Source organism: Puntigrus tetrazona, chromosome 14 (genome assembly GCF_018831695.1).
Source record: "Puntigrus tetrazona isolate hp1 chromosome 14, ASM1883169v1, whole genome shotgun sequence".
Lineage (NCBI taxonomy): Eukaryota > Metazoa > Chordata > Actinopteri > Cypriniformes > Cyprinidae > Puntigrus > Puntigrus tetrazona.
Window position 1 is genome coordinate 2,613,761 of NC_056712.1, and position 25,306 is coordinate 2,639,066.

The 25,306-nt window shown below is 37.3% G+C and overlaps 1 protein-coding gene across 1 annotated transcript in view; it reads left to right on the plus strand.

Moving 5' to 3' along the window:
• fgfrl1a (fibroblast growth factor receptor like 1a) overlaps positions 1-17,452 on the plus strand; it is a 43,211-nt gene extending 25,759 nt beyond the window's left edge. Inside the window, exons 4-7 of the mRNA XM_043257789.1 lie at positions 10,445-10,522; positions 13,953-14,237; positions 14,892-15,245; positions 15,496-17,452. Coding sequence (XP_043113724.1) covers positions 10,445-10,522; positions 13,953-14,237; positions 14,892-15,245; positions 15,496-15,902 — 1,124 coding nt within the window. The 3' untranslated portion in view covers positions 15,903-17,452. The remainder of the gene's footprint in view (positions 1-10,444; positions 10,523-13,952; positions 14,238-14,891; positions 15,246-15,495) is intronic.
• Positions 17,453-25,306: the final 7,854 nt, after the last annotated feature.

Genomic DNA, 25,306 nt, shown 5'->3' on the forward strand with positions numbered 1-25,306 from the left:
AAAGATAAATTATTTGTGAAATCCAGTTTTACTGGAGTCTTTTTAAAATGTTTTCCAGTCTGAGGGAAATTAGTTATTTTGTTTTTATGCTTTAACATTCCCTGTCCAATAAATAGTTTGACTGTATATAACACAAAGGATTGGCGTTTGAAAATAATTTACTTTGTATTTTTGAAAGCATTAAATTTGGTTAGCTTATACAGAAGCACATGCAATCACTTTACAATGTTCTAGCACATGCTAATTCAGAAATCAATTTCTCTGTGGAGATTTTAAATGGAAGTTTTACTTCCAGAAGTCTGCCGTTATGGTATGTAGCTGTTATTTCATGGGGGAACTGGGTCTAATCGAAATGAGGACTGCTATGGAAAAATAGATTGCCCCTGCTTTCTTTCATGCGACTCCTATATCAGGATTCTCTAATATTTTTTTTTTGTTTGTTTTTTTGTCTGCCGAACCCCTTAGGTGTTAAATTTACATCTGTTAGTGCCCCATGTGAAGTTATTTAAATAATTTAACATCACACTTTGTTCTAAACCAAAGTAGAAACTAAGCAGAGTTTTCTTGTACTACTCTAAGCCTGAATAATCATGTGAGCACTTGCACCATGACCCATCCAAGTGACATGCATGGCAAAACAAGGTGAATCCAGCACTCAGAAGAGCAGCTGGAGTGGAGTTGAAGGTGCACATTCCCTTATACGTCCCCAACACTGTTTTCTTCAAGATGAAAAACAGGCTTTGTTGTAATGGCAGTCATGGTTCAAAGGAGAGAGAGAATGAAAAATAGTGGCTTATGAAAACGTAGAGGAAAGAAAAAGTCAATGAATTTACAACAAAGTTGCAGAGTGAGTTACAAGTCTGGTTTGTTACAATGTGATACAAAACATTTCTTTGATCGTGCTTTATAGGATGTGTGTATCATAACCAAACATGAGTGACCTTTTGAACCATCCCAAAATCAGAGGAAGAGATTATCTTGAATTTGCCAACAAAAGAACCTTGTATAAAACACTGCTAAATACTTATCCACAATAATTGGCTTTGCGTCAGTATTTCTTTCAAAGCCAGATAAATTTGTTGTTGAACCCTCAACTCTCTTTATAGTCAGAGCTGCACCACAAGTCAAGCAAATCCTCCTCCTCCTCATTGTTTGTGAACAATTCCTCCGGAAATAGAGCTCAGGAAATAAAGATGCCATTTTAAACATACGATTATGAAAACATGGCGCCTGTCCCATTACAGGTGGGGGTGAGCTTGGGTTTCAAAGGCACTGGTGGAGGGAGACTCTCAAAGAGCCGGAAAAGGAAAAACACAAACAAAACTTTGAAGCAGTCAGGCCGCTTGAATGCACGAGGCCTGGGATTACGTTCCCTCCCTGTTTATGAAAGTCCTGCAAAGGCAGGCAAGTCTAACAGGGCCTCCATCTAGCCTGCACGGGTGTTCTGCATCACTTCACCTTCTGTGGAAGACAGACACCAGAAAGAGGAGGTGCATTCCGATCTGCAGGGTTGAGAATTCATGAGACGCGCCTCAGAGGGGTGCCAGATATATGAGTCACATAAGAGAGGTGATGTACTCCAAGGAGTCATAGATGAGGAATCTCAGATGAAGAGGAATCCTTGGATGAATAATAAATAATGATGAGTTTTGCAACGTTTTGACACAATTTTAAAACATGCTGAATATATTGTTTTCAAATTATTTAGTGCTAAATGGTGCTTCTATGATGAATTAATTCAGTAATAAAAGTTTGGTGCATCAGAAACAGGAATTAATAATTGATTATGATAACTATAGTAATTATGCTGTCTCACAGCATATGTGGCAAAAGCAAAATAAATGTACTTTAAATAAAGAAAGTTTACACTGCGAAGATTTACTTTCATTGGTTTTCCTCCCAAATTGTTATTTATTAGATAATGTACCCAGAAATGTGCTTTGGTGATTATTTGTTCATTGTGTTTTACACAGCATTAATATATAGTTAATTATTTGACCTTACGTACAAAGCACTAAATAAGAACACATGTAACACAAATATGGTTTTGTAAGTGTAAAAATGAAACATTTTAAATGCCTGCTTTGGGTTGTTTAATGTTTGTTGTCGTGTTGTTTGGAATAAAGCTTCCTGTTAGAGGGCCTATTAATTTGTAGCGCTTTGTAGATCCCTCATGGCTGTAATGGCCAGCTTTTTGTAACCCCCTGGAGTTATCTGGAAGCACCACTAGGAGTTGAACTGTAAAGTGAGGTTTAGGCCCCAGAATGCTTCATTTTGCCTTGCTTCATAAGCCGATTACGTGTCATTTTGCTTTAATAGATCCCTCATACACCTCTTTCGCTTCTTGTGCGGTGGAGGGAAAGAAGAAAGCCTGTTCACGACATGCCTCATCGGCTGGATACTAGTCCTTTCACAGTGTGAATGGGGTTTGAGCTCTTTGTTGTTTTTCCTGAGCTGTTGTTCTGGTCCACTGCAGCCCGCGAAGGCATTTAAGTGCCGAAACGGCCACACTAGAGCCCCAACGCTACAACCAAAAAGCCTGTTTTTGGCAATTTTAGCATTGAAAGCTTCTCCGACTTTATTCCTGCTTTACTGACCCGAATGTACAATTGCAAACTCTCCATCATTCCTGCACAATTGGAAAGATGAGTTGTGAATGGAGCCTCTTCAACATAGAGCTTCTATACATTGAGTTCTCACGGATCTCAAAACCATCTCATCTTCAACCTAGGACACTTGAAAATGCGGCTGCAAAGGAATGAGGTTCGGCAGACCTGAAAAGGACCGGGCATTTGTCCCTGATTAGCACCAAAGTAAGGGAGAACATTTTTGCTGTGAAAAGAAAGCTTATAGCTCATTATAAGCTGGCTGGATTAAGCTTGTTCCTCCATTGTTCCCAGAGAAGGAACCAAAGGTCTGTCACAGAGGGAGGTGCCTCAATTCTTTTGAGCTCTGTGTCTGCACACCTATCCAGAGTTTCCAGTCTTTTAAAGATCCATAATAGCTTTTTCTTTCCTCTGTGGTTGGTAGCTAGTGTAGTGGAAGAATCCTCTCTCATTAGACATAGCCTTTATTCGTCTGCCTGTAGGCTTTTGTAAGTCCGGCCACTGAATGCCTTGCCTCGCCTCGCCTCCATAGTCATGCAACCTGTAAGAAATGAAACAAGTAGAGTGAGGTCAGAGAGAAAAGATGCACCAATTAGTTTAGATGTGTTTGAGGAGAGGATACAGGGTCTGTAGACGAGTCCCTTTGAAGTCTTCGCAATCTTTTGTTGTGTTTGTCCCACTCTTCCACTGGAGTACCCTGCTTTTTGGTATTGTTTTGTTCATTGTATGTTTGTCCCTTTAGAAATACCGTAATGATGCTTTTGCTTTGATCGTGAAGTAGAACTTGAAGACTCTTTGTAGTGTCTTGTTACTTTACATTGCTTGTTTCTACTTTATTAGCTGTGTTTCTGAGCAACATTTGGAAAAAACTTACTAATATAGCAAAACATTTTTTCTTCTGAATTTTCTGGTATAAATATGCTAATAAACTAGAATACTGTTATGTGCATGTCTTTACATTGAACCCATTAATCCTTTAAATTGTAGTTCAAGGCAATATTAAATTGCAATATTAAATTTGTCATCTGTGCTCTTGTTAAGTACATAGATATATGTACGTAGATGCCTCATTAGCAACTGTTTCTACAGGCCACTATACGTAAGCTGTATGGCATCTTGTAGGAGTCTTGATTTAACCATAATAATTGAAAGATTTCACAATCCTGCACAAAACGACTCAACCACTCTGTGTAAACCTACAGTATGCAAGCCTACTACTACAGTATGGTCAATAATGTCAAGTTCACCGTTCTAACATGGCAACCGCATCTATATGTCTGGAGTGGTCCAATGGGGCATCTATATATGACTATGTTTAATTACTGCTGTCAGCATAATTTGAGCCAACCACCTGAGCCATAAATATCATGTGACTCACCTGGAGATTCAGGAAAATAGTCATGACAATTCTTAAATGTCTGCTGACACACAGTGCCAAATCCCTCATTAGTAAATATCCTGAGCTAACATGGGAAAATATTGAAATGAAAACACAATTTCACACTTTTAAAAGCCTTCACAAAAAGAATCATGACAAACAGGCGTTTGTGATCGTTTTCTTTTAGCCCAGGTATTTTGCAAAGAGTTTACATCAGCAAAGTAGAGATTATTTTAAGGTATAACACAGTGGCTTGGTATGGATGAATATCATCTGCAAATAAAGTAAAAAATAAATAGTGTTATATGGATGTCAGTTAAAATAGTGTGATTCAACCAAAATTCTATAGATCAATTCTATATAATGGCAGTATACAGAAAAGGAGTTATTATAAGTACAGACACAACTCACCCAACTAATTATGACTTTGGAACTTAATTTCTAGCGATTATCATCAATTTGATTACAGAGACCATCATTGCAAATGTTGATACATCTTCAGAAATCAGTTTAGCCATATTTAACATAGTCGCATAGTCAGCAGTTTGATGGATGACCATTATTAAGTTTGGATGAAAAGTAGGTTTTCAGACTGTTTTTGTTTCGAGTCCATAACCAACACACCGACAGTTTATTCAAAGAATTCTTTAAATGTGTTAACAAAAAGAGACTTGTGTAGTTAAAATTTACCATTCGTGGAATGAAGCCAGTGCTGCCCATATTTTTCCTTTTTTTTGTAAGGTGTGCTTTGATGTGGTCTTACACCCTTCACTATATTATGTTCACTCTAAATGTGATGTGTGCTGGAACTCACAGTAATAGTCTGCAAACAGCTTGAGAAAAAGAGAGAAGAGTGGTTGGAAAAAGACTCCGGACATGTGTTGTTGATAGGGAAAAACTCAACAGTTTCGGCACCATATCTTTATCTGTCAACTCCTCCTGACAGCCTCAAAGGTGAGGAGGTGTTGCTGCAGTCTAACACTGAAAGTATGTGTTGACTGACAACATCAAGCAATACTATTTCTGGCATTTTCAAACAGCATTTTAAAGTTTGCACATTTACTTCAATTTATTTATTGTGGCATAAATGTGTTCACACAATTGATCTTTCTTTCCAAGAGGTTGCAAATACAAGTGCCTTATGATTTAGATCAAATGAAATCAGGACAAGGAGTGATTTACCCACTGCAATTCCAAAACCAATTTTTTTTGTATCTCAGGCCTGTATAGCAAAGTATTACTACTCCTGGAAACAGATAAAACAGCCTGGTGCTTTTCAGTTTTTTCTTTGCTTTATCAGTAAAGTGCAGCTTGTTTCCAAGCATATTCTAGAGTGTGCACAAATTCCTGTTAACTTTGTTTTAATTTAGCCGGTAAGTAACTGATGCTCCAAGCCTTGCTCCTTTAAGGGCCTTTTCTTCCTAAATAATTTGGGCAGAACCAAGGCCAGTTCAAAGTGCAGGGGAGGAGGTGTCAGTTTCAAAGAGAGCACCGCACGATCAATATGTGAGATATGTTAATTCGTTAAAGCTCCGTCCTGTCCTTGATGTTTGCTAGAGTTACAGGCAGGCAGCTGGGACGCTGATGGTGGACAGTGGAAGCGGGATCCTGTGCCAACCCCCTGCAAACGTACCGCGAATCTTCTTCAACACTGTCCATACAAACTTGTTTTCGTCCTGACAGCTCAGCATGGAAAGGAGCCATTAAGCTGCTTTCAACCTGGCACTGTGGAGAATGGATGCCAGCTTGGCCCTGTCATTTCAAAGGGATGTTTTATAGATGTGTTTTAGAGTTACATGGCCGTCTTCTAAAGTTTCTTAAGTACTTTTATTTCCACCGCTAAATTAGTGTACAAACACCAGAGCTTTGGACTCGAGATGGGACGTCTTTATCTCTCTCAGCATGCCACAGTGGAGGCTTTCTTACTGCTAAAAGCTGGTTCTGTAAGAAGTAACACAATGAATGCTTTTTTGAATGGGCCGTGCAGTGGGTGTAGGGTTGTCTTAGCTAGTCCTCCCACAGCTCATGCCGTGACGATCCTGCATAGTTTAAGATCAGCAGTCCATCCATGCCGATAGAAAGCTGGAAATTCTTTGGCTTTCATATTTCGTGACTTATAAATGAAGTGTGAACATGATATAAAGCAGACGCTGAATGCAGACACGAGGGGAATGCGCTGTCCAACTGGTGCGGCGTGCTAAAGTTGGCAAAGAGTGAATAATTTACCACAGATAGAGTGAGACCACAATCAACATTTTTTATTTTTTTTCAACCAAAAAAAAAAAAAAGAAAAATCAATCAATCAATCATTTTTATTTATATAGCGCTTTTAACAACACATGTTGCATCAAAGCACTGTACAGTATAATGTAGAAGAGTACAATGACAGGGATGTATAATGACGTATAATGATGAAATGCAGAGACGGTCTCTGTAATCAATTCAACGTTAAATCACTAGAAGTTAAGTGTCCCCCCAAAAAAAGTCAAAATGCAAGTAAAAGATATTTAAAGCTAGAATACTGTATGCAACAATGAAGTCTTTTTTAGAAATTAGTTTGGGTTATTAGTCCACATAAAGTTCTAAATCTTCACAATCAATTTTTAAGAAAGGACAGGAATTGAGCTCTGTCTTCTCTTCCCTCCTCACAACACCAACTGTAAGTCAGGTTTCTCTTTATTCTATCACAGGTGGCCACAATTACCACTGAGCCCACCAATCGTATGCCATCAAGCCCTCTGTTGTTACAAGCCACTCTAAAGCTCTGCACACATTTAGAGTTTGAACAAAGATGTACATCTTGACACACAGGCACACACACAGAAATGGAGGGTTGAGTTTGCTATTGACATTGTGAGGCAATCATGGGAATAGGGCTGTATTTGGGGTCTGGACCCTTTAATGTGGAAAGTGTGGAAGATTTGTTAGTTTAGACCTTAGTTCCCAAACATTCTTTCATGAACCACATTTGAACTGTTAGTGTTTCTTTCATAGCGTTCTACTTCAGTGTTTGCACAACCTTGATGCTTTAAAATGCAAAGAATCACATATAATGCCAAAATACATGGGACAATGTTTGAACTACGCATGAGAGTTCCATAGTTTTTGTCGATATAAAGTACTGGAGTAATTAAACTTCAGTTATATACTTGGTTATATACTAGTTTATACTTGACAAGTATTTGAAACTGTAAACTTTTAAGTTAGATTTTCAAAGAAAACTAAATCACTCCCTGCAATTTTGTTTGAAGTAGAGGATGTAAATTTTATAGGCAATTAAAATTTCATCTTTCCTCAAACACTGTCCTCTCTCTCACTCATACAAACACACAACTTTTTCAAAATGTAATTTTAGTGTTTAGGTGCAATTTTGTAATACCACTGTTTCCACTCTACACAATAAGGATTTCTAAACAGATTGTTTTGATATTATTATTTTTATTATATATTTAACACCACATATTGCCCAGGTAGGACACTAGACAGGTCTTCCTTGACTTTTCCTTTTCGTAATGTGAATTCAGCTGGTATTCATAAAAGCCCTGAGGGTCGACACAGTTTCAGCCAGAGTCTTCGCTTTTCTTTCTGCTCTGCTCCGGTAATCCTTAAAAGAGAAACGGAAACACTTAATGCAGGGTCAGTCCTCAGATCCAGGAAGAAGGCCTCTCTAAATCTGCCTGGGTCTCCACAGCTGAAGAATGGATTCAGTAGTGGGATTTTTAGAGATTGTGCCAAAGCAGGAATGACTGTAGGTGATCAGGCTGACTCAGTAGTTGACGTTATGGAGCAGGTCAACGCTGGAGCCCCTGAAGTAAATGAATGATCTCAACAGTCCTTTGTACCTTCTGGAAACACTCCATATGCTTTTATATAATTTTTACAACATTTTAGAATAGCTATATGTGACCAGTAAATTCAAATAATAGTTTGATTGTTTTTAGAGGTCAAATCAAAAAACTGATTTGCTGCATAACATCAACGTTTGAATGAAAATTACAAAATAGACCACTGTATGTGTATTAACAAAGTAAATAGATTAAATTTAGATTTCATGCTGACTTTGACCATCATACAGCCATCTATATTCAGATGAAAAATCATTTGGGCCAGGTCACAGTTTTTCGTATTGTGAAATATCCACAAGCATGGTTCTTCTGTTCCCAAATATGTAGTGGCCAAAAGATACATTGGTGCGATCAAACATAAATATGCTCGGCAGGCAGTTAATCTGTCAACTTCTTAGTGTTATTCATTCTCGGGTTAGTCTGTAGTCAGTAATGTAGTAACGTCTCTGCTGTGACCACGGCCCATAAATTTTCACAGTTTAGAGCTGGCTGTTAATATAGAGCTGTGTAGCAGTAGAGTTGGTAATGGTTTCCATAAGCCAGTGCTGGAATTCAGTAAATCAAAGCCAAGGTAACAGCTAACAGCTAGAGCCCCATATTGTCTTTCCTGTCGAGGTTTCACTCACAAGGATTGTCTCCAAATCATCTCTGGTTTCATAGCTGACTTCACCATAGACGTAAAGGATGACAGCATAATTAGCATGTTGTGTTCAGAAACACTGTTTTGCTTTGAGCGAAGGTGGTTGCATTGCTTCCAGAAAAACATGAGGCAACTGTTCAACTTCATCGTTGTAACCATTTTGACAGTACTGGAGGTCATAATCAGAACATTCAAGTGCAATAAATCATGGACAGAGGGTTTTTGCTGCCCCTGACGGACGTGGCACAGCCAAGTTGGACGTTTCATTCTTAGCAAGGGACCAGTGGCCTTAGCCAACATCTACAGAAAATTCCATCCCTGCCAGGGAGCAAAAGAGGGTACCTGGTCCACAACCTCACCAATGAACATTACAAGAAGAAGACCACAAACCTGGTGAAAACCCAGTGGAATAGAAACTCTGTGCTAAGATTTCCTATGGAAAAGGCATGTTTTGTACTGCCGTCTCCACTGCAGACATAAAAGCAAACATACTGAAGGGTTATGCAAACATCTCAGTCATATTGAGCTTGTTCGAAATAATGAACATACCTAGATGGTCGATGTGTGAAATGCAGCACGCTGTGGTGTCACTTTGCCTTAATGAAAAGGAAACAGAAGTTTGTTTGATTTAGAAACTTGACAAGCCTCATCTTTCCAAGACTTGTTGACTTTCCATGAATCATACTCAGTTTTTCCTCACACACCTTTATAGCCAGTTTGAAGTCTTGAAGTAAGTGTGCATGTTTTATGAGCTCACAGAGTGCTATATATGTTAAGAAAGTTCTGGAGGGTTTTTTGTTATTTTTTGACATGCAAGCTACATTTATAAATGATGTTAAAATGAGAAACCTAAGGGTAATTCTAAAACCGCTGTTAAGGTGCCAATGAAAATGTATGCTTGATGGTTGCAATAAGCATGAGCCTGACATGAATAAAAAAGCTATGTGTAGAGTGACCATACTTGAGGGGCTCAGTGAAGGGTATGAGCCATCGTAATTAAGCTGTTAGCCCAGCAATGAGCTGTTTTCCTTTGCCCGAACTGGAACCTCTCCTGCAGGAGTGTTAAACTGTGTACATTCTCAGATCAAACCACCCCGCCGACAGCTTCAAAGAGCTGACAGGCCTGAAAATGCCAGTCATGTGGTGAACGGATGAGCAGGGGCTGTAACTAGAGCAGAAGGGCCACAGATTTCCAGCCATGGTTTTCACTCTTCACCACACGTGACTTCAGATGAACTGAATTTGAACATATCTTCTTAGATTAGAAGGTTTGGTATTCACAGTAATTGCTGAGTTGTGAGTGAACTCAATTGCATCAAATGAACAAATGAGAATCCTTTTGGCTTTTCTACATTTTCTTTTGTTTCCTCAGATATGATATACCATCATCTGCTTTTTAAATTGTTCATTTAAAAGGCTTTTTGTTTCCTATTTTTATTTCCTATTACTAATCTTGGTGAATTCTGCGTGTTGCTATGTCTTGAAATGTATAAGCAAGCTATAAATCTAGTAAACTTGAATGAGAACACATCCAGATAAATGGCGGAGACATCTTACGGATACTATCATCCCCCTGAGTCCTGAGGTATGTTACCACCCTTGCAACGCAAGAGAGCAGTATATCTAGCAAGGCCACATGCTTGCAATGCAATGGCAACATCAAACTGTGGCGCACTTCAGTAAACTATGTTTCTGGCCTAATTCTGACACTCTCAATCCCTAAAATGTAGTGTTGGTATTTGAAATCTCTCAGCTACCGTATCATGTTTGCTTACTAGTCAGATGATCAGGAGACAGTTGTTCCTTTTGGTTTAGGTGGTGAAGGATTGCAGTGATTTGGCCGAAGAATTATAATAATTCTATTGAACACAAATATGCGTGGCAGTCTCAGAGTTGATTGTCATATTTATCAGAGGGGTCTGCGGTTGTTTTGATATGTAAATGTGCCATTCTTCCTCTCTCTTTCTGTCTCTAGATGACTCCAGTGCTGGGAAGGAAGGTGCCAGACCAGCTGGTGAAACTGAGTACTCCACTGACCTGACAGGAAAACTGGGTAAGGTGCTACAGTCCTCTGATTCCCTTTGATCTTTTTCATTCCTGGTATTTATAATTGCTGCCCAGAAAGTCACTGAAAAAATGTGCTGCAGCTGCCAAAATGTTTCATAAGCTGCTTTTCATGAAATGCAACTGTTTTACATTGTATTAGAATTTAAAGAAACAAAAAACTCCAAAAACTTAAGACCATAGCAAAGCTAGCATATTGTTATAGGACATTAATGATGGAATTTGTTGTAGCAAAGCAATGCTTCAATTTTGTTGTAGTATGCTGGCAGTGACATTTGCTGCAGCATAGCAATTTTGCTGTTTTGTTGAGCTATAGTTGGGGGCTATAGACTAGGGGCCTAGCAGCCATTTTAAAAGTGGGGAGACTGGTGATGTAACCCTCTAGCAAATTATGTATTTAATATAGAAAGTAAGTTCATGTTCATATAATAAATTTTAAATAGAATTCCAATTGGAGCTTTACTAAAACATGATAAGATTTTTTTTTTTGGCACAAAACTAATTTGTTATATTATGAAAAAATAATTCTAGTTATGTCTCATTTAGGAGACACTTTAATTTTTACCCCAGACTGCTACAAAGCAAAGTGGATGAATGAAAGAAATTTGCAACAGCAGCAGGAGATTTTAAGCTTATCGCAGATGTTCTCAAGAGATGATTTGCCTTATGGTTGGCTGAATGTTAGTTCACTCTAATGTAAGTAACAAATCAGAGAACACGGGCAGAAAAAAGTGCCTGGGACAGGATCACCTGTTTCAAAAAGTATGCTTGCTATGCCCCTGGTGGTGACATTGGTTGTAGCTTTACGTCTATGCAAGGTGTGGCAGTGCAGTTGTTTTGTTGTATAACAGTAATTTTTTGTAGCATATTAGTGCTGCCATTTTGTTGGTATAATAGTGTTGATTTGTTTTGCATAACAACACTGCCATTTTGATGTAGCATATTGGTGCGTCTATTTTGTATTATAGTAGTGGTGAAATTTGTTGGAGCATAACAGTGTTGCTGTTTTTGTAGTATAGATGATATCTATTGTAGCATAACAGTATAATTGTTATAGTGTTGAAATTACTTGCAGCATAGTAGCATTGCTGTTTTCCTAGTTGTGGAAATATGATATTTGTTTGTAGTGTTGCAGTGATTGTTGTACATTTGTATTGACATTTGTTGCAGCACAGCTCTGCCGTATTTTTCTGTTCAATCATAGCAGTGGCATTTTTGCAGCATACATGTAGTAGCCCTGATGTTTTGATATACAGTATTGCTCAGTAGTATATCAGTACTTAAAGCCCTATTGGTCTTAGAAAATATTACAGCATGATGTAAGCTGGATGAGTGTTGGTGATCTACATTTGATGTGTGTCTTAATAGAAAAACATGTGGCCAATGGAAACAGAGCATGTCACACAGGGTTTGCACAACACATACAGCTTGTCACCCCTATTTTTTTCCCATCAACCCCTGTTTCCAAGCTGGCACACATATGGTTGAATCTTCCCAGATACTGACAGGTAGGCCTGAGGTCTGGGATTGGAGAGTCCCTACTATATTTCCTGTGGCTCATTACTCCCTGGAGTCACACGCTTCTACCTCTGGAGCCGAGTGTTTGCTTTGGTAATTGCGTTTGACAAGCCAAAGAGCAGGCTATTTATGTGAAGTGTGAGGGGGGAAGCATTCCATTCCCCTCTGACAGCTGCCATCTGATTTGATATCGGAGCACCGCTAAACTCGGCGGTGTTCAAGAGGGCCTTGACCTGCTTGTTTTTGTACCGTGTTGCATAGCAGTTATGATGGCTGCTAGTGGGAGATGCTGAGTTCTCTATTGTATTTGCTTTTGCGGTGTTTGTTCAGAGTCTGCTGTGAGCAGTAACAGTCAGCAGGGAACTATAGAATAAAACTACAGAGGAGCTGCTGTTTGCTTTGTCTGATTGCATTCATGGTGTGGTGCCTTGCTCAGTAAATTTGCCCACACAAGAACTTCATGTCCGCTCTTTTATGCTTTATTTTCTTTGTAAAGTTAGTGGTGTTGTGTAAATTCTAATGATGAATCAGTCTTCCTTCTTTCTCCTTTTATTTAAGCTCTTGAAAGCAGTAATCACGCTCATTTTATTTTGTGTTCAGATTCAGACAAATGTCATAGAACTGTTATTTCACTAATAAACAAATTTAAATGAGTGTTTCACACCCCAAAATCTAAATAAAAAGGAAATGGAGAACATTTTTAATCCATCATGTTTATTTTGTTCTTGATTATTTGTTTTTTTAACATGCCACTGTTCTCATTGATCCAAACTCTCATCATTGTGATGTCAAGTGACCTTTAATTCTGTAGTGTAAATATTTTTTGGTAGCACTTTCTATGAAGCCTGTATTTATAATAAATTATAAGTGTATTCTAAAGACACTGTGAATGCACAATGAATGCATAATGCATTATAAACAACCTTATAATGTGTTATAATATCTCATGAATAATCATAATAACTATAGTATTTGTGAACCTTTAAGAGTATGATTATTTAGGACAAACCATGAACACTGTATTAAATTACTTAATTTATAATAGACTATATCATCTTGACACTTTTTATTTAAGGTCTTCACAGTACCATACAACCTATATAGGTGTTTCCTGTGAGGCTAATATGAGCTAGTTAATAATTTCAACTGAAAAGAAAATTGCAATGTTTATTATATAGTATTGGCATTGGTATATATACTCTAAATAATATTGGTATATATTATATAGAGTATTGGTAGACTTGGGTAGAGTAGGTAGAATGTTCACATACTTGCAAAGTATCCTATGCTCAGTCTCAGTCATGTCTATTGAGGGATCATTAAAATAAAGTGTTAGCATATATAGCAGGCACACTACTAATACTTTAATGAAGGCTAGTTGACATGTAGCTGAAGAGTTACTTATTGACAGCTGTCTAAAGGGATCCATGAAAATAATCAAACTGATATTATAAAAAGAAATGTTCCAAGCAAATGCGTCATATTGCACATTCATCTGATCTAATATCTGATCTTATGACTGTAACAAAAAATAGTGTTGTTATTATTAATACTTATAAATGGTATTTGTCTGCTTTAAGTAACATAGCAAGATATTGATGTTTATTATGTTATAAATGATACTCATAAAAGCTATAACCACAAATAAGCAAATATTATAACACAAATACAAAAAAACACAATACAATTCTTATAAATATGAGATACAACATATTATGAAGTTAATTATAATGCATTATGCATTCATTATAATGCCTTATAACACACCATCCAAATCATAATGCCTTATTAAAGTAGGCTGTGAACCTGAGAAAACTGTTCTAATCAGGTTTTAAGTTACTGTATTTCAAAAAGCCAGGGTTTGTGTCTAACCTTTACTTTCCTTTTGTCTTTCTTTGTAGTGCGCCCCCGCTTTACACAGCCAGCCAAAATGAGAAAGCGAGTGATCGCCCGGCCAGTGGGGAGCTCAGTAAGGCTCAAGTGCACCGCCAGTGGCAACCCCAGACCTGACATCGTCTGGCTGAAAGACAGCAGGCCTCTGACACCCGAGGAGGTGGGCGAAGGCAGAAAAAAGAAGTGGACTCTCAGTCTGAAGAATCTTACACCTGAACACAGCGGCAAGTACACGTGTCATGTGTCCAACCGTGCCGGGGAGATCAACGCCACCTATAAAGTGGAAGTCATCCGTGAGTCATCCACCTCATCTCTTTGATGTTGTCCTGGAATGCAATGGAGCTTTTTTATGATTCACTTGTATAGTGTGGATTGAAAGAATGAACATGCAGCAACAGTTTAACAGCAGTTTAACATTATTTCTCTTGTTGCTGGATGCTGTTCAAGGGGGATTAACAGCTGTCTGGCATACTGTCAGAGTTTAGGACCCAATCATTCCTAACAAACAATGTTAGCATTCTTTATTAGCAGCACTAACACACGGCAGCACCAGCCATAGTGTTTCAATCAGTTAATGGCTTATTATATATATGCATGATAAGGAATTGATATTTTAAGTATTCTTACAGTTTTTATATATTATCTATATTGCATTTTTTATGGTTTTCTAAATATATATTATACGGTGTAATAGCAGCCAATTTATTTATGTGCTTCCGGTTTTTATTGCTGCTCCATATCAACTTGCTGCATTTGCTAACTTTACAACTACAGGGAGAGGTTCATTCATCTCTCTCAGTAGAGATTTTTTTTCAAAATAGCCTGAATCTATTTTATAGAACTATTTAATAGAAAAATGTGCATCTAGAACAATCTGTGCCATAAAGACCCATGATTGTGTTAAATGCTGATTAGTAAAAAAAAAAACTGTCCTTATTTCATTACAGAGCGCACAAATTCCAAGCCCATCTTGACAGGAACTCATCCAGTAAACACTACAGTAGACTATGGTGGCACCACATCGTTCCAGTGTAAAGTACGCAGTGATGTCAAGCCAGTTATCCAGTGGCTAAAGAGGGTCGAACCAGGCGGTGAGAGCAAGTACAACTCTACCATTGAGGTCGGAGACCATCGCTTTGTTGTGTTGCCCACGGGTGAAGTGTGGTCACGACCAGACGGCTCCTATTTGAACAAGCTACTTATCACACGAGCCAAGGAGGAGGACGCTGGCATGTACATCTGCCTTGGGGCAAATACCATGGGCTACAGCTTCCGTAGCGCCTTCCTTACTGTTCTTCCTGGTCAGTATTATTTTTGTGACGTTTTTAGTAGCATTTTAATGTTTCCTTGAAGTTCACTTATAATAAGCTATTTAGTCAAGGTTCCTCATGCTGTAGGACCTAAAAGCATTTTTAGCATATTTTAATTTGATTGGAAATGGTAGTTTTAAATTAAGTTTAAACTTTAATTTTCAATTGATTTATAGTCCTTGTAAATAGTCAGTTTTGTTGTTCTTTATATTGTGGTTTTCTCATCTCTGTTCACATCTAGACCCAAAGCCACCATTCTCCCCGATCCCATCTGTTCTGCCTCCCAGCCTTCCCTGGCCCGTCATCATCGGCATCCCAGCAGGAGTGGTCTTCATTCTGGGCACTGTTCTGCTCTGGTTCTGCCAGTCCAGGAAGCACTGTTCCTCAGGAGCTATAATTTCAGCCCAGAGCTTACCCAATGGCCACCGGCAGCCACCTAGAGAGCGGGCGCTCGCGGCTTCCGATAAAGACTGCATCGGCTCCGTCACTTATGATGAGTATTTGGCTCAGCAGCAACAACAACAGCTTCTGCTGTCCCAAGCTGCTCCCAAAGTCTACCCAAAGATCTATTCAGACATTCACACACATACTCACTCACACGTGGACGGCAAAATTCACCAGCACCAACACATCCACTACCAATGTTAGCCTTCATACTTACAGACCTCTGGTTGATTATCTCTTCAGTCTCTGACCCAACATTTTGTCACCAAAATAGGGCAGCATGTTGGCCAGAATGGACAAGGGCTTCCTCAAACAAACATTTCTGCTCAAAACCTGGACAATGGAAAGACAATTGAGCCATGTTTTTGCAGTCTAACCAGTCCTTCGCTCTGAATACCGCAAGCATAAAGACATTATGAACAGTGGGCTGGAAAAGGGCAATGCTAGTGAACAAATGACGATATTTGAGTCTGTTTTGAAATGGAGAAATGTTTCACAGAAGCACTGCTGACAGAACAAACAATTTTGCAGATTTGTATGGGACAAAAGACATGTATGTTCTCTTCAGTCTGCTTTCAAACTGCGATTCAGCCACAAACTTATGCGCCGGTATTTTAATACGTTTTTTCATAAGCCCATTGACTAATCTTGTGGATGGGGCCAAATGGATTTTTTTGGATTAGCACCAAATCTCAGTGAAACGTCCGTTTGCATGCATAAGAAAATTGTTTGCAGATATTGAGAGATCCAGTTACAGTTTATTTCCTGTAACAGTTTATACCTTTTAAGACTGATTGAATGCATGAGAGCGTATGTTCATGCTGTTTTTTGCAGGTATGGTGTACCATGTTTCAATTTAAAAAAAGGTGTAGGTTCAGTCTAGTTTTCTAACTGTATCTTTAATGGAAAAAGAGAATATCCTTGAGCCCTGGTTAAATCATAACTAAAGATATGATGAGATTTTGGCATTGTACGTACTGGCAAGGGTTTCTTGTGTTTTCATTAACTTTGTGATTTTATTTTCAGGGCTTGCTCTGAATAACCTGAGGTACCGCAATTCCATAGTTCCTCTATGGCCTTGTTTTTTTTTTTTTTTATGTGAAAGGGGAGTTGTATTTTCATAAGCTTGACCACTATAATGAAGACTGTGTAAAATGCCTTTGACTGCTCATGTAATGGCTCCCCTTTAATATTTACAGAAGTGAGTCAGAGTTTCAAAAACAAATGTTAGACTGAAGCTCATTGTCCGTGCATGTGTTTACCGTGATGTTCATTGGTAAAAGGTCTATGCTGAAAGGACTGCGGGAAAACAGGAATGCACTTATCCCAGACATCTGCTAGCTACTTCAGCATAACATTTTTTAAATTCATCGCCCCTGTTATTTTAAGAAAACCTGCCAAAAGAGGAAACCTTGTAAAACTATAGTGATTCTAAAGTAGTTAATTTATTTGTAAGCAATGTTTTAATGCTTTGAATTGGGCATTATCTAGATGTTTTAAACCAAATATGAGTATACATAGCATTGTTTTCCCTTAGCTGCAGTGTAAGCTATGTAGCATATATCAAGTGTTAAATATTTATGTGCTGTTGAAAAAAAATAACACAACGGTCCTAATTAGTTATCTCTGTATGGACAATCTTGTACAGTCTGGCCTGTTTTTATGTAAAAAAATATATATATGTTTGTCACATTGAAACATTAAAATCATTTTATAATTATCATAAAATGATAAAGCTCTTGTTCACCAGGTAAGAAAATGTGTTGAGTGTGTCATTTTCTTTCAAATTCAGCAAAATATCTGCTGTTTAGCAATTTGTATCTTTATTTGTAATACCATTAAATTTGGTCAATTTTGTAACAACTGTCTAAGTAACAGAATATTATTAGAACCTTAAAAATAACAACTACATTAAATGACACTGACACAACATTAAAACCATCAGCTTAATATTGTGTAGGTGCTGCCAAAACAGCTCTGATGGAATGACTGTTGATGGAATGACCTTTCTGTAAAAATTAGCAGCAGATCCTTAAAAGGATTAGTTCACTTCCAGAATTAAAATTTCTTGAAAATCTGCTCACCCCTATGTCATCCAAGATGTTCCTGTCTTGCTTACTTCAGTCGAAAAGAAATTTTTCCAGGACTTTATATAGTGGACTTTAATGGGATCCAGTTGGTTGAAGGCCCAAACTGCAGATTCAGGGCTAACCACAGCTGAATAAAAATGATCTAGTGAAATGATTGGTCATTGAAAAAAAAAAAAAAAAAAAAAAAAAATATATATATATATATATATATATATATATATATATATATATATATATATATATATATATATATATAGTATATATAACAATATCTTTGTATACAATTTTACTTGCATTATGGAAAGTTTGCACATAACATAGGCGGAAGTACAAACCCAGTGTTTTCAAATTTAACGTGGAAGGAACATCAAATGTCCTTTAAAAAAACAGGTAAAACAACAACATCAGACGATTTTGAAATTGGAGGAGAAAATGAGGTGTTTTCACTCTACCCCACCTTTTCAAACTGAAGAACACAGACAAAGAGCTAAGAGTGCATGACATTTCCAATGTGATTATATAATGTGTAAGTCGAGTTAGTACAAGACGAGCAATTGTGGTTAAAAGCGTAAAAAATTAAATTTTCTTTTTAGAAAATGGCAAATTGTTTTGCTAGGACCCTTGCTCCTTGGCTGTGTTCGTGTAAAGCCATTTGAAGCTGCAATTTACAACCTTCAACTCTTCAAGTCCACTGTATGAAGAACAATCCAGGAATGTTTTCTCCATTAATCTTGATTTCTTTTCAACTGAAGAAAGAAAGACATGAACATCTTGGATAAAACGGGAGTGAATAAATTATCAGGAACTTTTCATTCTGGAATGAACTAATCCTTCAAGTCTTGCAAGTTGCAAGCTGGGTTCTACATGGATAGAATTTGTTAGTCCAGCACATCTCATAGATGCTCAGCTGGAGTGAGATCTGGGGAATCTGAAGGCTAACACCTTAAAATGATCCTGGACAATTCCTGAATTGGGGCAGGGTCCATCTTCTGCTGAAAGAGGCCACTGCAGGGAACATCAGGAAACACCATTGCTATTAGGAGATGTACATGGACCAAGTAATCTTCTTTCATTGCTCCATCATCCAATTACAGTATAACTCTCACATGGCCAATTGCTTTATGTAAAGGCTGTGGAGCTTCTAGTAGGGATAAATTCCTTGCTAATTTCATTATTCCATGCATGTGTGCTGTTGTTAGAAGTTTTCTGCATTTGAGAGATTTTTAGTCTTTTTAGTTAATTCACATTCATTTCATTAAAAAAAGAAACAAATATTCTGTTGTAATGGACTCAAATAAAATGAGGTCCACAAATGTAGCAAGGAGAAATATAAAAAAATATATCCATCCAAGTTGTCTCCTCCCTGTCATCCTGGCAACATTTTGGAGAGTATCCACTGAATGTAAACAGTTAATGTTGTTTTGTGTCAGCTGTGCCAGGGTGACGTGGAGGAGACCAGCTGTTGCATAAAGTCATTATTGTTGTCTTTTGTGCACAAAAAATATTTTCCTAGCTTCATAAAATTAAGTTTGAACCATGTCACACTGATAATCTTACTGCTCTTCTTGTGATGTTTCTGAACCTCGATTATGTTAGTTATTTTCAGGATGAACTATGCCTTTAAATGAAATGCATTAACTCATTGCATGGCATTATTATACAGAAACTGATTTTGAGTTGTACATGTTCCTGGGTCAATGTCTTTGTTGACCCTGAAACAACATTCTGATTAGCCAACGAAATTTGAAGAACCAGTTTATAGTTTTTGTGAAGTTTAGGCTTACAATGAGGGTTTGGTGCTTGTACAGCAGGGTCATTCATCTATGATTTGGGTAAGGTTAGGTTTAGGTCAAGATTATATGGTCAAGACAAAACTTTTGGATGAAAATGTTGTTCCAGGGTCAACAAAATATGCTCACCCAGAAACACGTTGAACTCAGGATGTGCATGTTATTACAGGAACTGTAACTGTACTAAGTTACTTGTTTTGCTGTTTTCACACTTGTACTGTTTTTTACTTGATGATTCACAGTACCTTTGTTAATTTATAGTCTTGCAGGCAATCTAAATTGCCATAAAGTTACTGTGAATTTTACAATATTTTTCCCAGTGTTGATTCCAAATATTTTGAATGTTAGTGTAATACTATTATTCTAAAATGTCATTCTCCATTACAAATTGTGCATTTGTATGCAACAGGAAGGATTTGGAGTAATCAGGAAGCTACAATACCACACAGCTTTGAAAGCACTACTTGTTGCTTCAAAAATAACCTGATTCTGCTCTTGCAGTTCTTCATGTATAGCGACGAGCAAGCTGAAACCGAGTGTCTGTAAGGCCAACACCTGGGAATACCTGTCAGTTTCTTTCAAAGAATGAAGTCTCTGTTTGCTTTTCTGCTTTTTCGAACAGTCATAATGGCTCGCACAACAACAAAGCTGCCATTTGAAAGAATGAAAATAAAAAAAAACACACCCCCTCTAAAACTGGTTGCCAGTGGTTTTCCTTAAATGTTTACCTTGCGTACAAAAAGAAAAAGATGCAGAGAGTGAGAGGAGGGACAAAAAAAAAGAGTGTCTGTGAGATGGGACTGGAGCCAAAGCCTTTAAAGTCCGCCACAGAACCATGACAAAAGCAGCTTAATCTCGGTGTTGTCTTTCGGCCTTTCTTTACACATCCTGCCAAGCTGCCTTAGAGGAAAGGAATCTTTCTGCAGCCCTGCTGACATCATGAAAGCCCGGGATGAAATCAGGGTCATCAAAGCCATTCACATGTGGGACATCTGTGCAAGTGTGTTAAAACACACGAGCGCTGTGCTTTTTCCAACCCCTACCTGTCCGTCTTTTCCTTCAGACCACCTCTGAAGCCACAACAGACATCTGAAAGGCCTCAATCTATAACACAGATGCTTATCGTCCAAAGTGAGGCGTTTGAGAGAAACGTGCCGACAATTAAGCAGGAAGTTCCATAAAGCCATTCACACAGATAAAACCCTCTTTAGCGCCTTGAAAGAAACCAGAGGATTCCATGCGGAGGAAGTGCCGTCATTGTGTTAGACAGGTGTTGCCACACATTGTTTGCATTAAATGCGACCATCCAAGGGCATCCTCATCATTTAACTTATTTCCTGTAATTATTCACAGGACTGCAGGTCATGACCGTGCACATTGTCTGCACTTGTAAAATTACAATATCATTAATCACAGCTGCGGTGAGAATGAGTAGTTGATGACGTGGGCCTGATTCATGACTGTGTTGATAGCTAACATTGACATTTGTGTCGTGTGGAACAAGGTTAATTTTAAATGCTGACAACTTTTTGTTGTCGTTTCAGGCTATAGTAGTCTATACATTAAAAAACGGATTTCACAAGAAAATCGCTTCTGTGTTTTCTCCTAACTGTGAAAAGATGCTTAACTTAGCCTACTAAAAACTCTGCTAACTTAGCTTAGCCTAATACGAATCAATAAATTATACCTGCTTTGGGTAAGCGTTTCAATATGTCGGGGTCAGAAGCATGGAGCATAAATCAATTCATTACCGCTGAAAGCACAAAGACTCTCTCTGTTTTAACGTTGGACAATCACTTATGCCAACTCTCAAACTGTTTTCTTTATCTCACTGAAGCAGTACAACTCATTTGTACACCCTGGGGCTGTACAAAGGAAGTCTGATTTATATTTTTCTCAGGCTGCGTGACACAATGACAGCCTACCCGAGGGCTGAATTTCACTCTCGCTGGACCCGGTACAGGAAATTACCCTAAATCCCTCTGAAGCCCCAGAGTTCAGGCACATTTCACATGTACAATACTGTCTGTTCGCACCTCGCCCCTCTTAGAGAGTTGGATGTCTTGACAAAACAGACATACTGTTGGAAACGGTTGCACTGGGCAACTCAAGAAACACACGAGACGGTGAATTACCAGCCGGGGCAGATCACGGCAGGCCGAGTGATGATAATCGCTCCCCATTCACATTCATCTATCACCTGTCATGTTCTGGATGAAGCATGAAATCCCTAGCGAGAGAGAGAAAGAAAAAATGAGACACTGAAAGACATTGAAAACAATTTATTATTTTAAAATATTAATAATCAATTAATAGCTTACCTAATGCTACTAATAAAGCCAATACATGTATTAGCTGTTGATACCTTCTTGTTATATAGTTATTTTGTACTATTAACATTATCATTATTATTATTAAAAAAAGTATTTATTTTTTAAGTCACTACTCACTTGTTATTGTTAATAAAAATATAAATAAACAAAGCACATAACAAACATACATGACAGGAGTTATAAGAATGCAGCTAAAATTAAAATGAAAACTAAAAATATAAGAATATTAATAATAATTTATAGGTTTTAACCTAAACCAGAATTAGGTCATAGTTGAGTTAGGACATTTAAGTAATTTTTTATAAAGATGCCTTTTCTGGTGTGCATCTTAAGACAAACCAACAGCACTGACATGTTTTAAGATCGGTCAGTGCAAGTTTCTTTCAGTTGCAGCTCGGATTTACAGTTTAGTCTAGGACTAGGCTGAAAACCGAGGGATTGTGTTTTAATGATGCATTAGGTACTTTGATTAATACCATATGCAAAATAATTTAAAACAGCTCAGTGATACTGTAATATGTTTTTATTAGTGATGTGCAAAGAGGATATAAAATGTCATACAGTTGGTCTTTTCATAGATTTATTATCTACCTGTCATCTAAGTGGAGTATCCAGTTTATACTATGTGGTATGAAATATGAGGCTCATCATGTGGTTTCATGTGTTTGCGTCAAGCATTGGGGGTTTAAATGATTCAGTGATTCAGTGGTGTCTGACACATAGTTTCCTAATGTTCCTGTTAGTAATGTATTTGTCTCTTGACATGCATTACATATAAATATTCCTCTCCGTTTACCCTGGCTCAGTGCAAATAGCGCAACGTCACTGTCATTTCAATTCATATTCCAATTCTGCAATGTAAAACATAAAGTCCATATTTTCGGAGTGTTTCAGCTAGAATAACGCTGTAATTAGGGCCTGATGTCACAGCTTTTATTCTGGCTGGTGGCTACCATGTTGTGTGTCAGTCTGGTGATTCATTGCATGTGTCGGTGTCTTTGATGTGGTGCTTGAGTGTCATGTTTGCTAACATACTGCCATGATGATGTTATTTCTTCTGTGGTTACCGGATGACAGTTTCATTCCTTTTTTGCACTTTGCGCTGTTTGTGTGGTGCGTTTTTAAAAAAATTTCATTCTTCATTTTAACTTTATTTTAACACCAATCAGAGAACTTCTTGATATATGTGTATAATGAAAGTGTTTTCATACATTTGTTAAAATAGCACAAAACTACAAAGGTATTATGACATCACTGAATTGATAAAAAAAAAAGTACATTATAAATAACATTATATCATAAGTGCCATTATAGAAACATCTGATACTAGTACCACCACAGTACTATTTTATGTGCGTATGTCATTATCTGCATTTAACTAACATTTTAAAAATAAGATTTACTGTTTAACATATACTACACAAGATACACCTGTAGTGCACTGCTAATTTTAGAGATATATATATATTTTAGAGATATATATATTTATTTGAATGCATTTGAAATATTGTATGTATATATATATATATATATATATATATATATATATATATATATATATATATATATATATATATATAAACTATAACAAAACCAGTCATAAATGTCAATCTAAATACTGAGGAAAATCACCTTTAAAGTTGTCCAAATAAAGTTCTTAGCAATGCATATTACTAATTAATGTAGTAATCAAGTAATCAATGTAAGCTTAATATATTTACAGAAGTAAATTTACAAACAATAATATTCATGGAACATGATCTTTCTTAATGTCCTAATGATTTTGGGCGTATAAGAATTTCTACAAATACACCCCATCGATATTATATTTTTTTTCTCAGTACAATCAGCAGTACACTTTAACCACACAAGAATTTTTCATGTAAAGGTGCGCTTAGGTGTCAAACACACACACATGCACACACACACATGCACGCGCACACAACTACAACTAATTGCAAAGAAAATTTAAAATAAATAAAATACAAAATCTGCTAAGTGTATTTAATTTGTATTTAAATTATAATACATTTTCATTTAATTGGAATTAACATCGTCCAAAAACATGACATTCAGTTTGCATTTCAGTAAATAGTTTTAAAGTATGCAAATATAAATTATATTATTATATAATAAGTGCTGTTATTTAAAGGATGTTTTTTACTTCTTAAAACTGCTACTATGGTACGCAATAAATAAATAATTTGTAATTAATAATTTGTAATTAATTAATTAAAATAAACACTTATAAATAACAAGAAATATGGAAATATAATGCACATATCTTTTGGGAGCATGATAAAATAAGGCAATTTCATTCAATTTCATCAAAAAGAAATGTTGTGCATGAGTGCATTTTGGGATGCATTGTGCTAAATATCACCCTCCAAACATTCACATAATCTGCACGGTAGTACTGAAAAAATAGCACGCATAGCATATGGTATTTTGCTATTCCAAAACTAGGAAGCTTTTTCCATACTGTCCCTCACATTCAGTCAGCTTCATCCTAATGGTGAAATTACACAACTGCGTGTCTTTTAATGAAGCGCATAATGCATCCTCAACGTCTGTACAACACAGTTAAGCCACTGTTCAATCACGCTACTGCTTTAACAGAGTTCATAAGGCAAACATATGTAACCAGGCGTTCAATTACAGCCATTTCATCAAGCTATAGTTAGCCATTTGAAACTTTATGCCCATCCACTGCTTGATTTGCGGTGATGCAGTGAAACGCACAAAACCACCACCATTCCAGTTACCTTTAACATCAGCTAGCCTAGATTCAGTGCTATATTTGCTGTGTATAACTGGAGTTGAAATTCTGCATTTTTAGTCCCAAAACCCGGAGAGAGGTGAGCGCTCGCGATAGCCTGTTTCTCTGCATATGGATGGCTAATGAGTTCCAGGTGTGTGTGTGCCATTGTCTCAGATGAACCTATTATAACATACTGCACTTTGTACACATGGGACCTTAAGCTCCCGGTACTGAATCCAAACACACCACTTTAATAAGTGAGGCAAGCCTAATTCAGTTCTATCTTCATTACTTTTTACTTTATCAAACTGTTAAAGGGCCTGTGCTCACCGGTACAGCTTCATCTGGGATTTTTGTGAGTTTCTTTTGCATTCCAAAGAGGTGAGCAGCCTGGAAACTTAACTGCCTCCAACAAGTTTTTTTCCTTGAGTTGTAGTAATTGTGGGAAGTGATTATTGTAAACACACACGCTCGCTCACAGTACCTCATGAAAGTACACCACCACATCAGGAGAAAACGGCAACCAGATGTGCTGTTAGCAGAATGACCAGAGGAAACACAAACTATTAAAGGTAAAGTGAGAAGAAGTGTAATACGAAGTGATGCATAATGCACGGCAAATCACTAGAACATT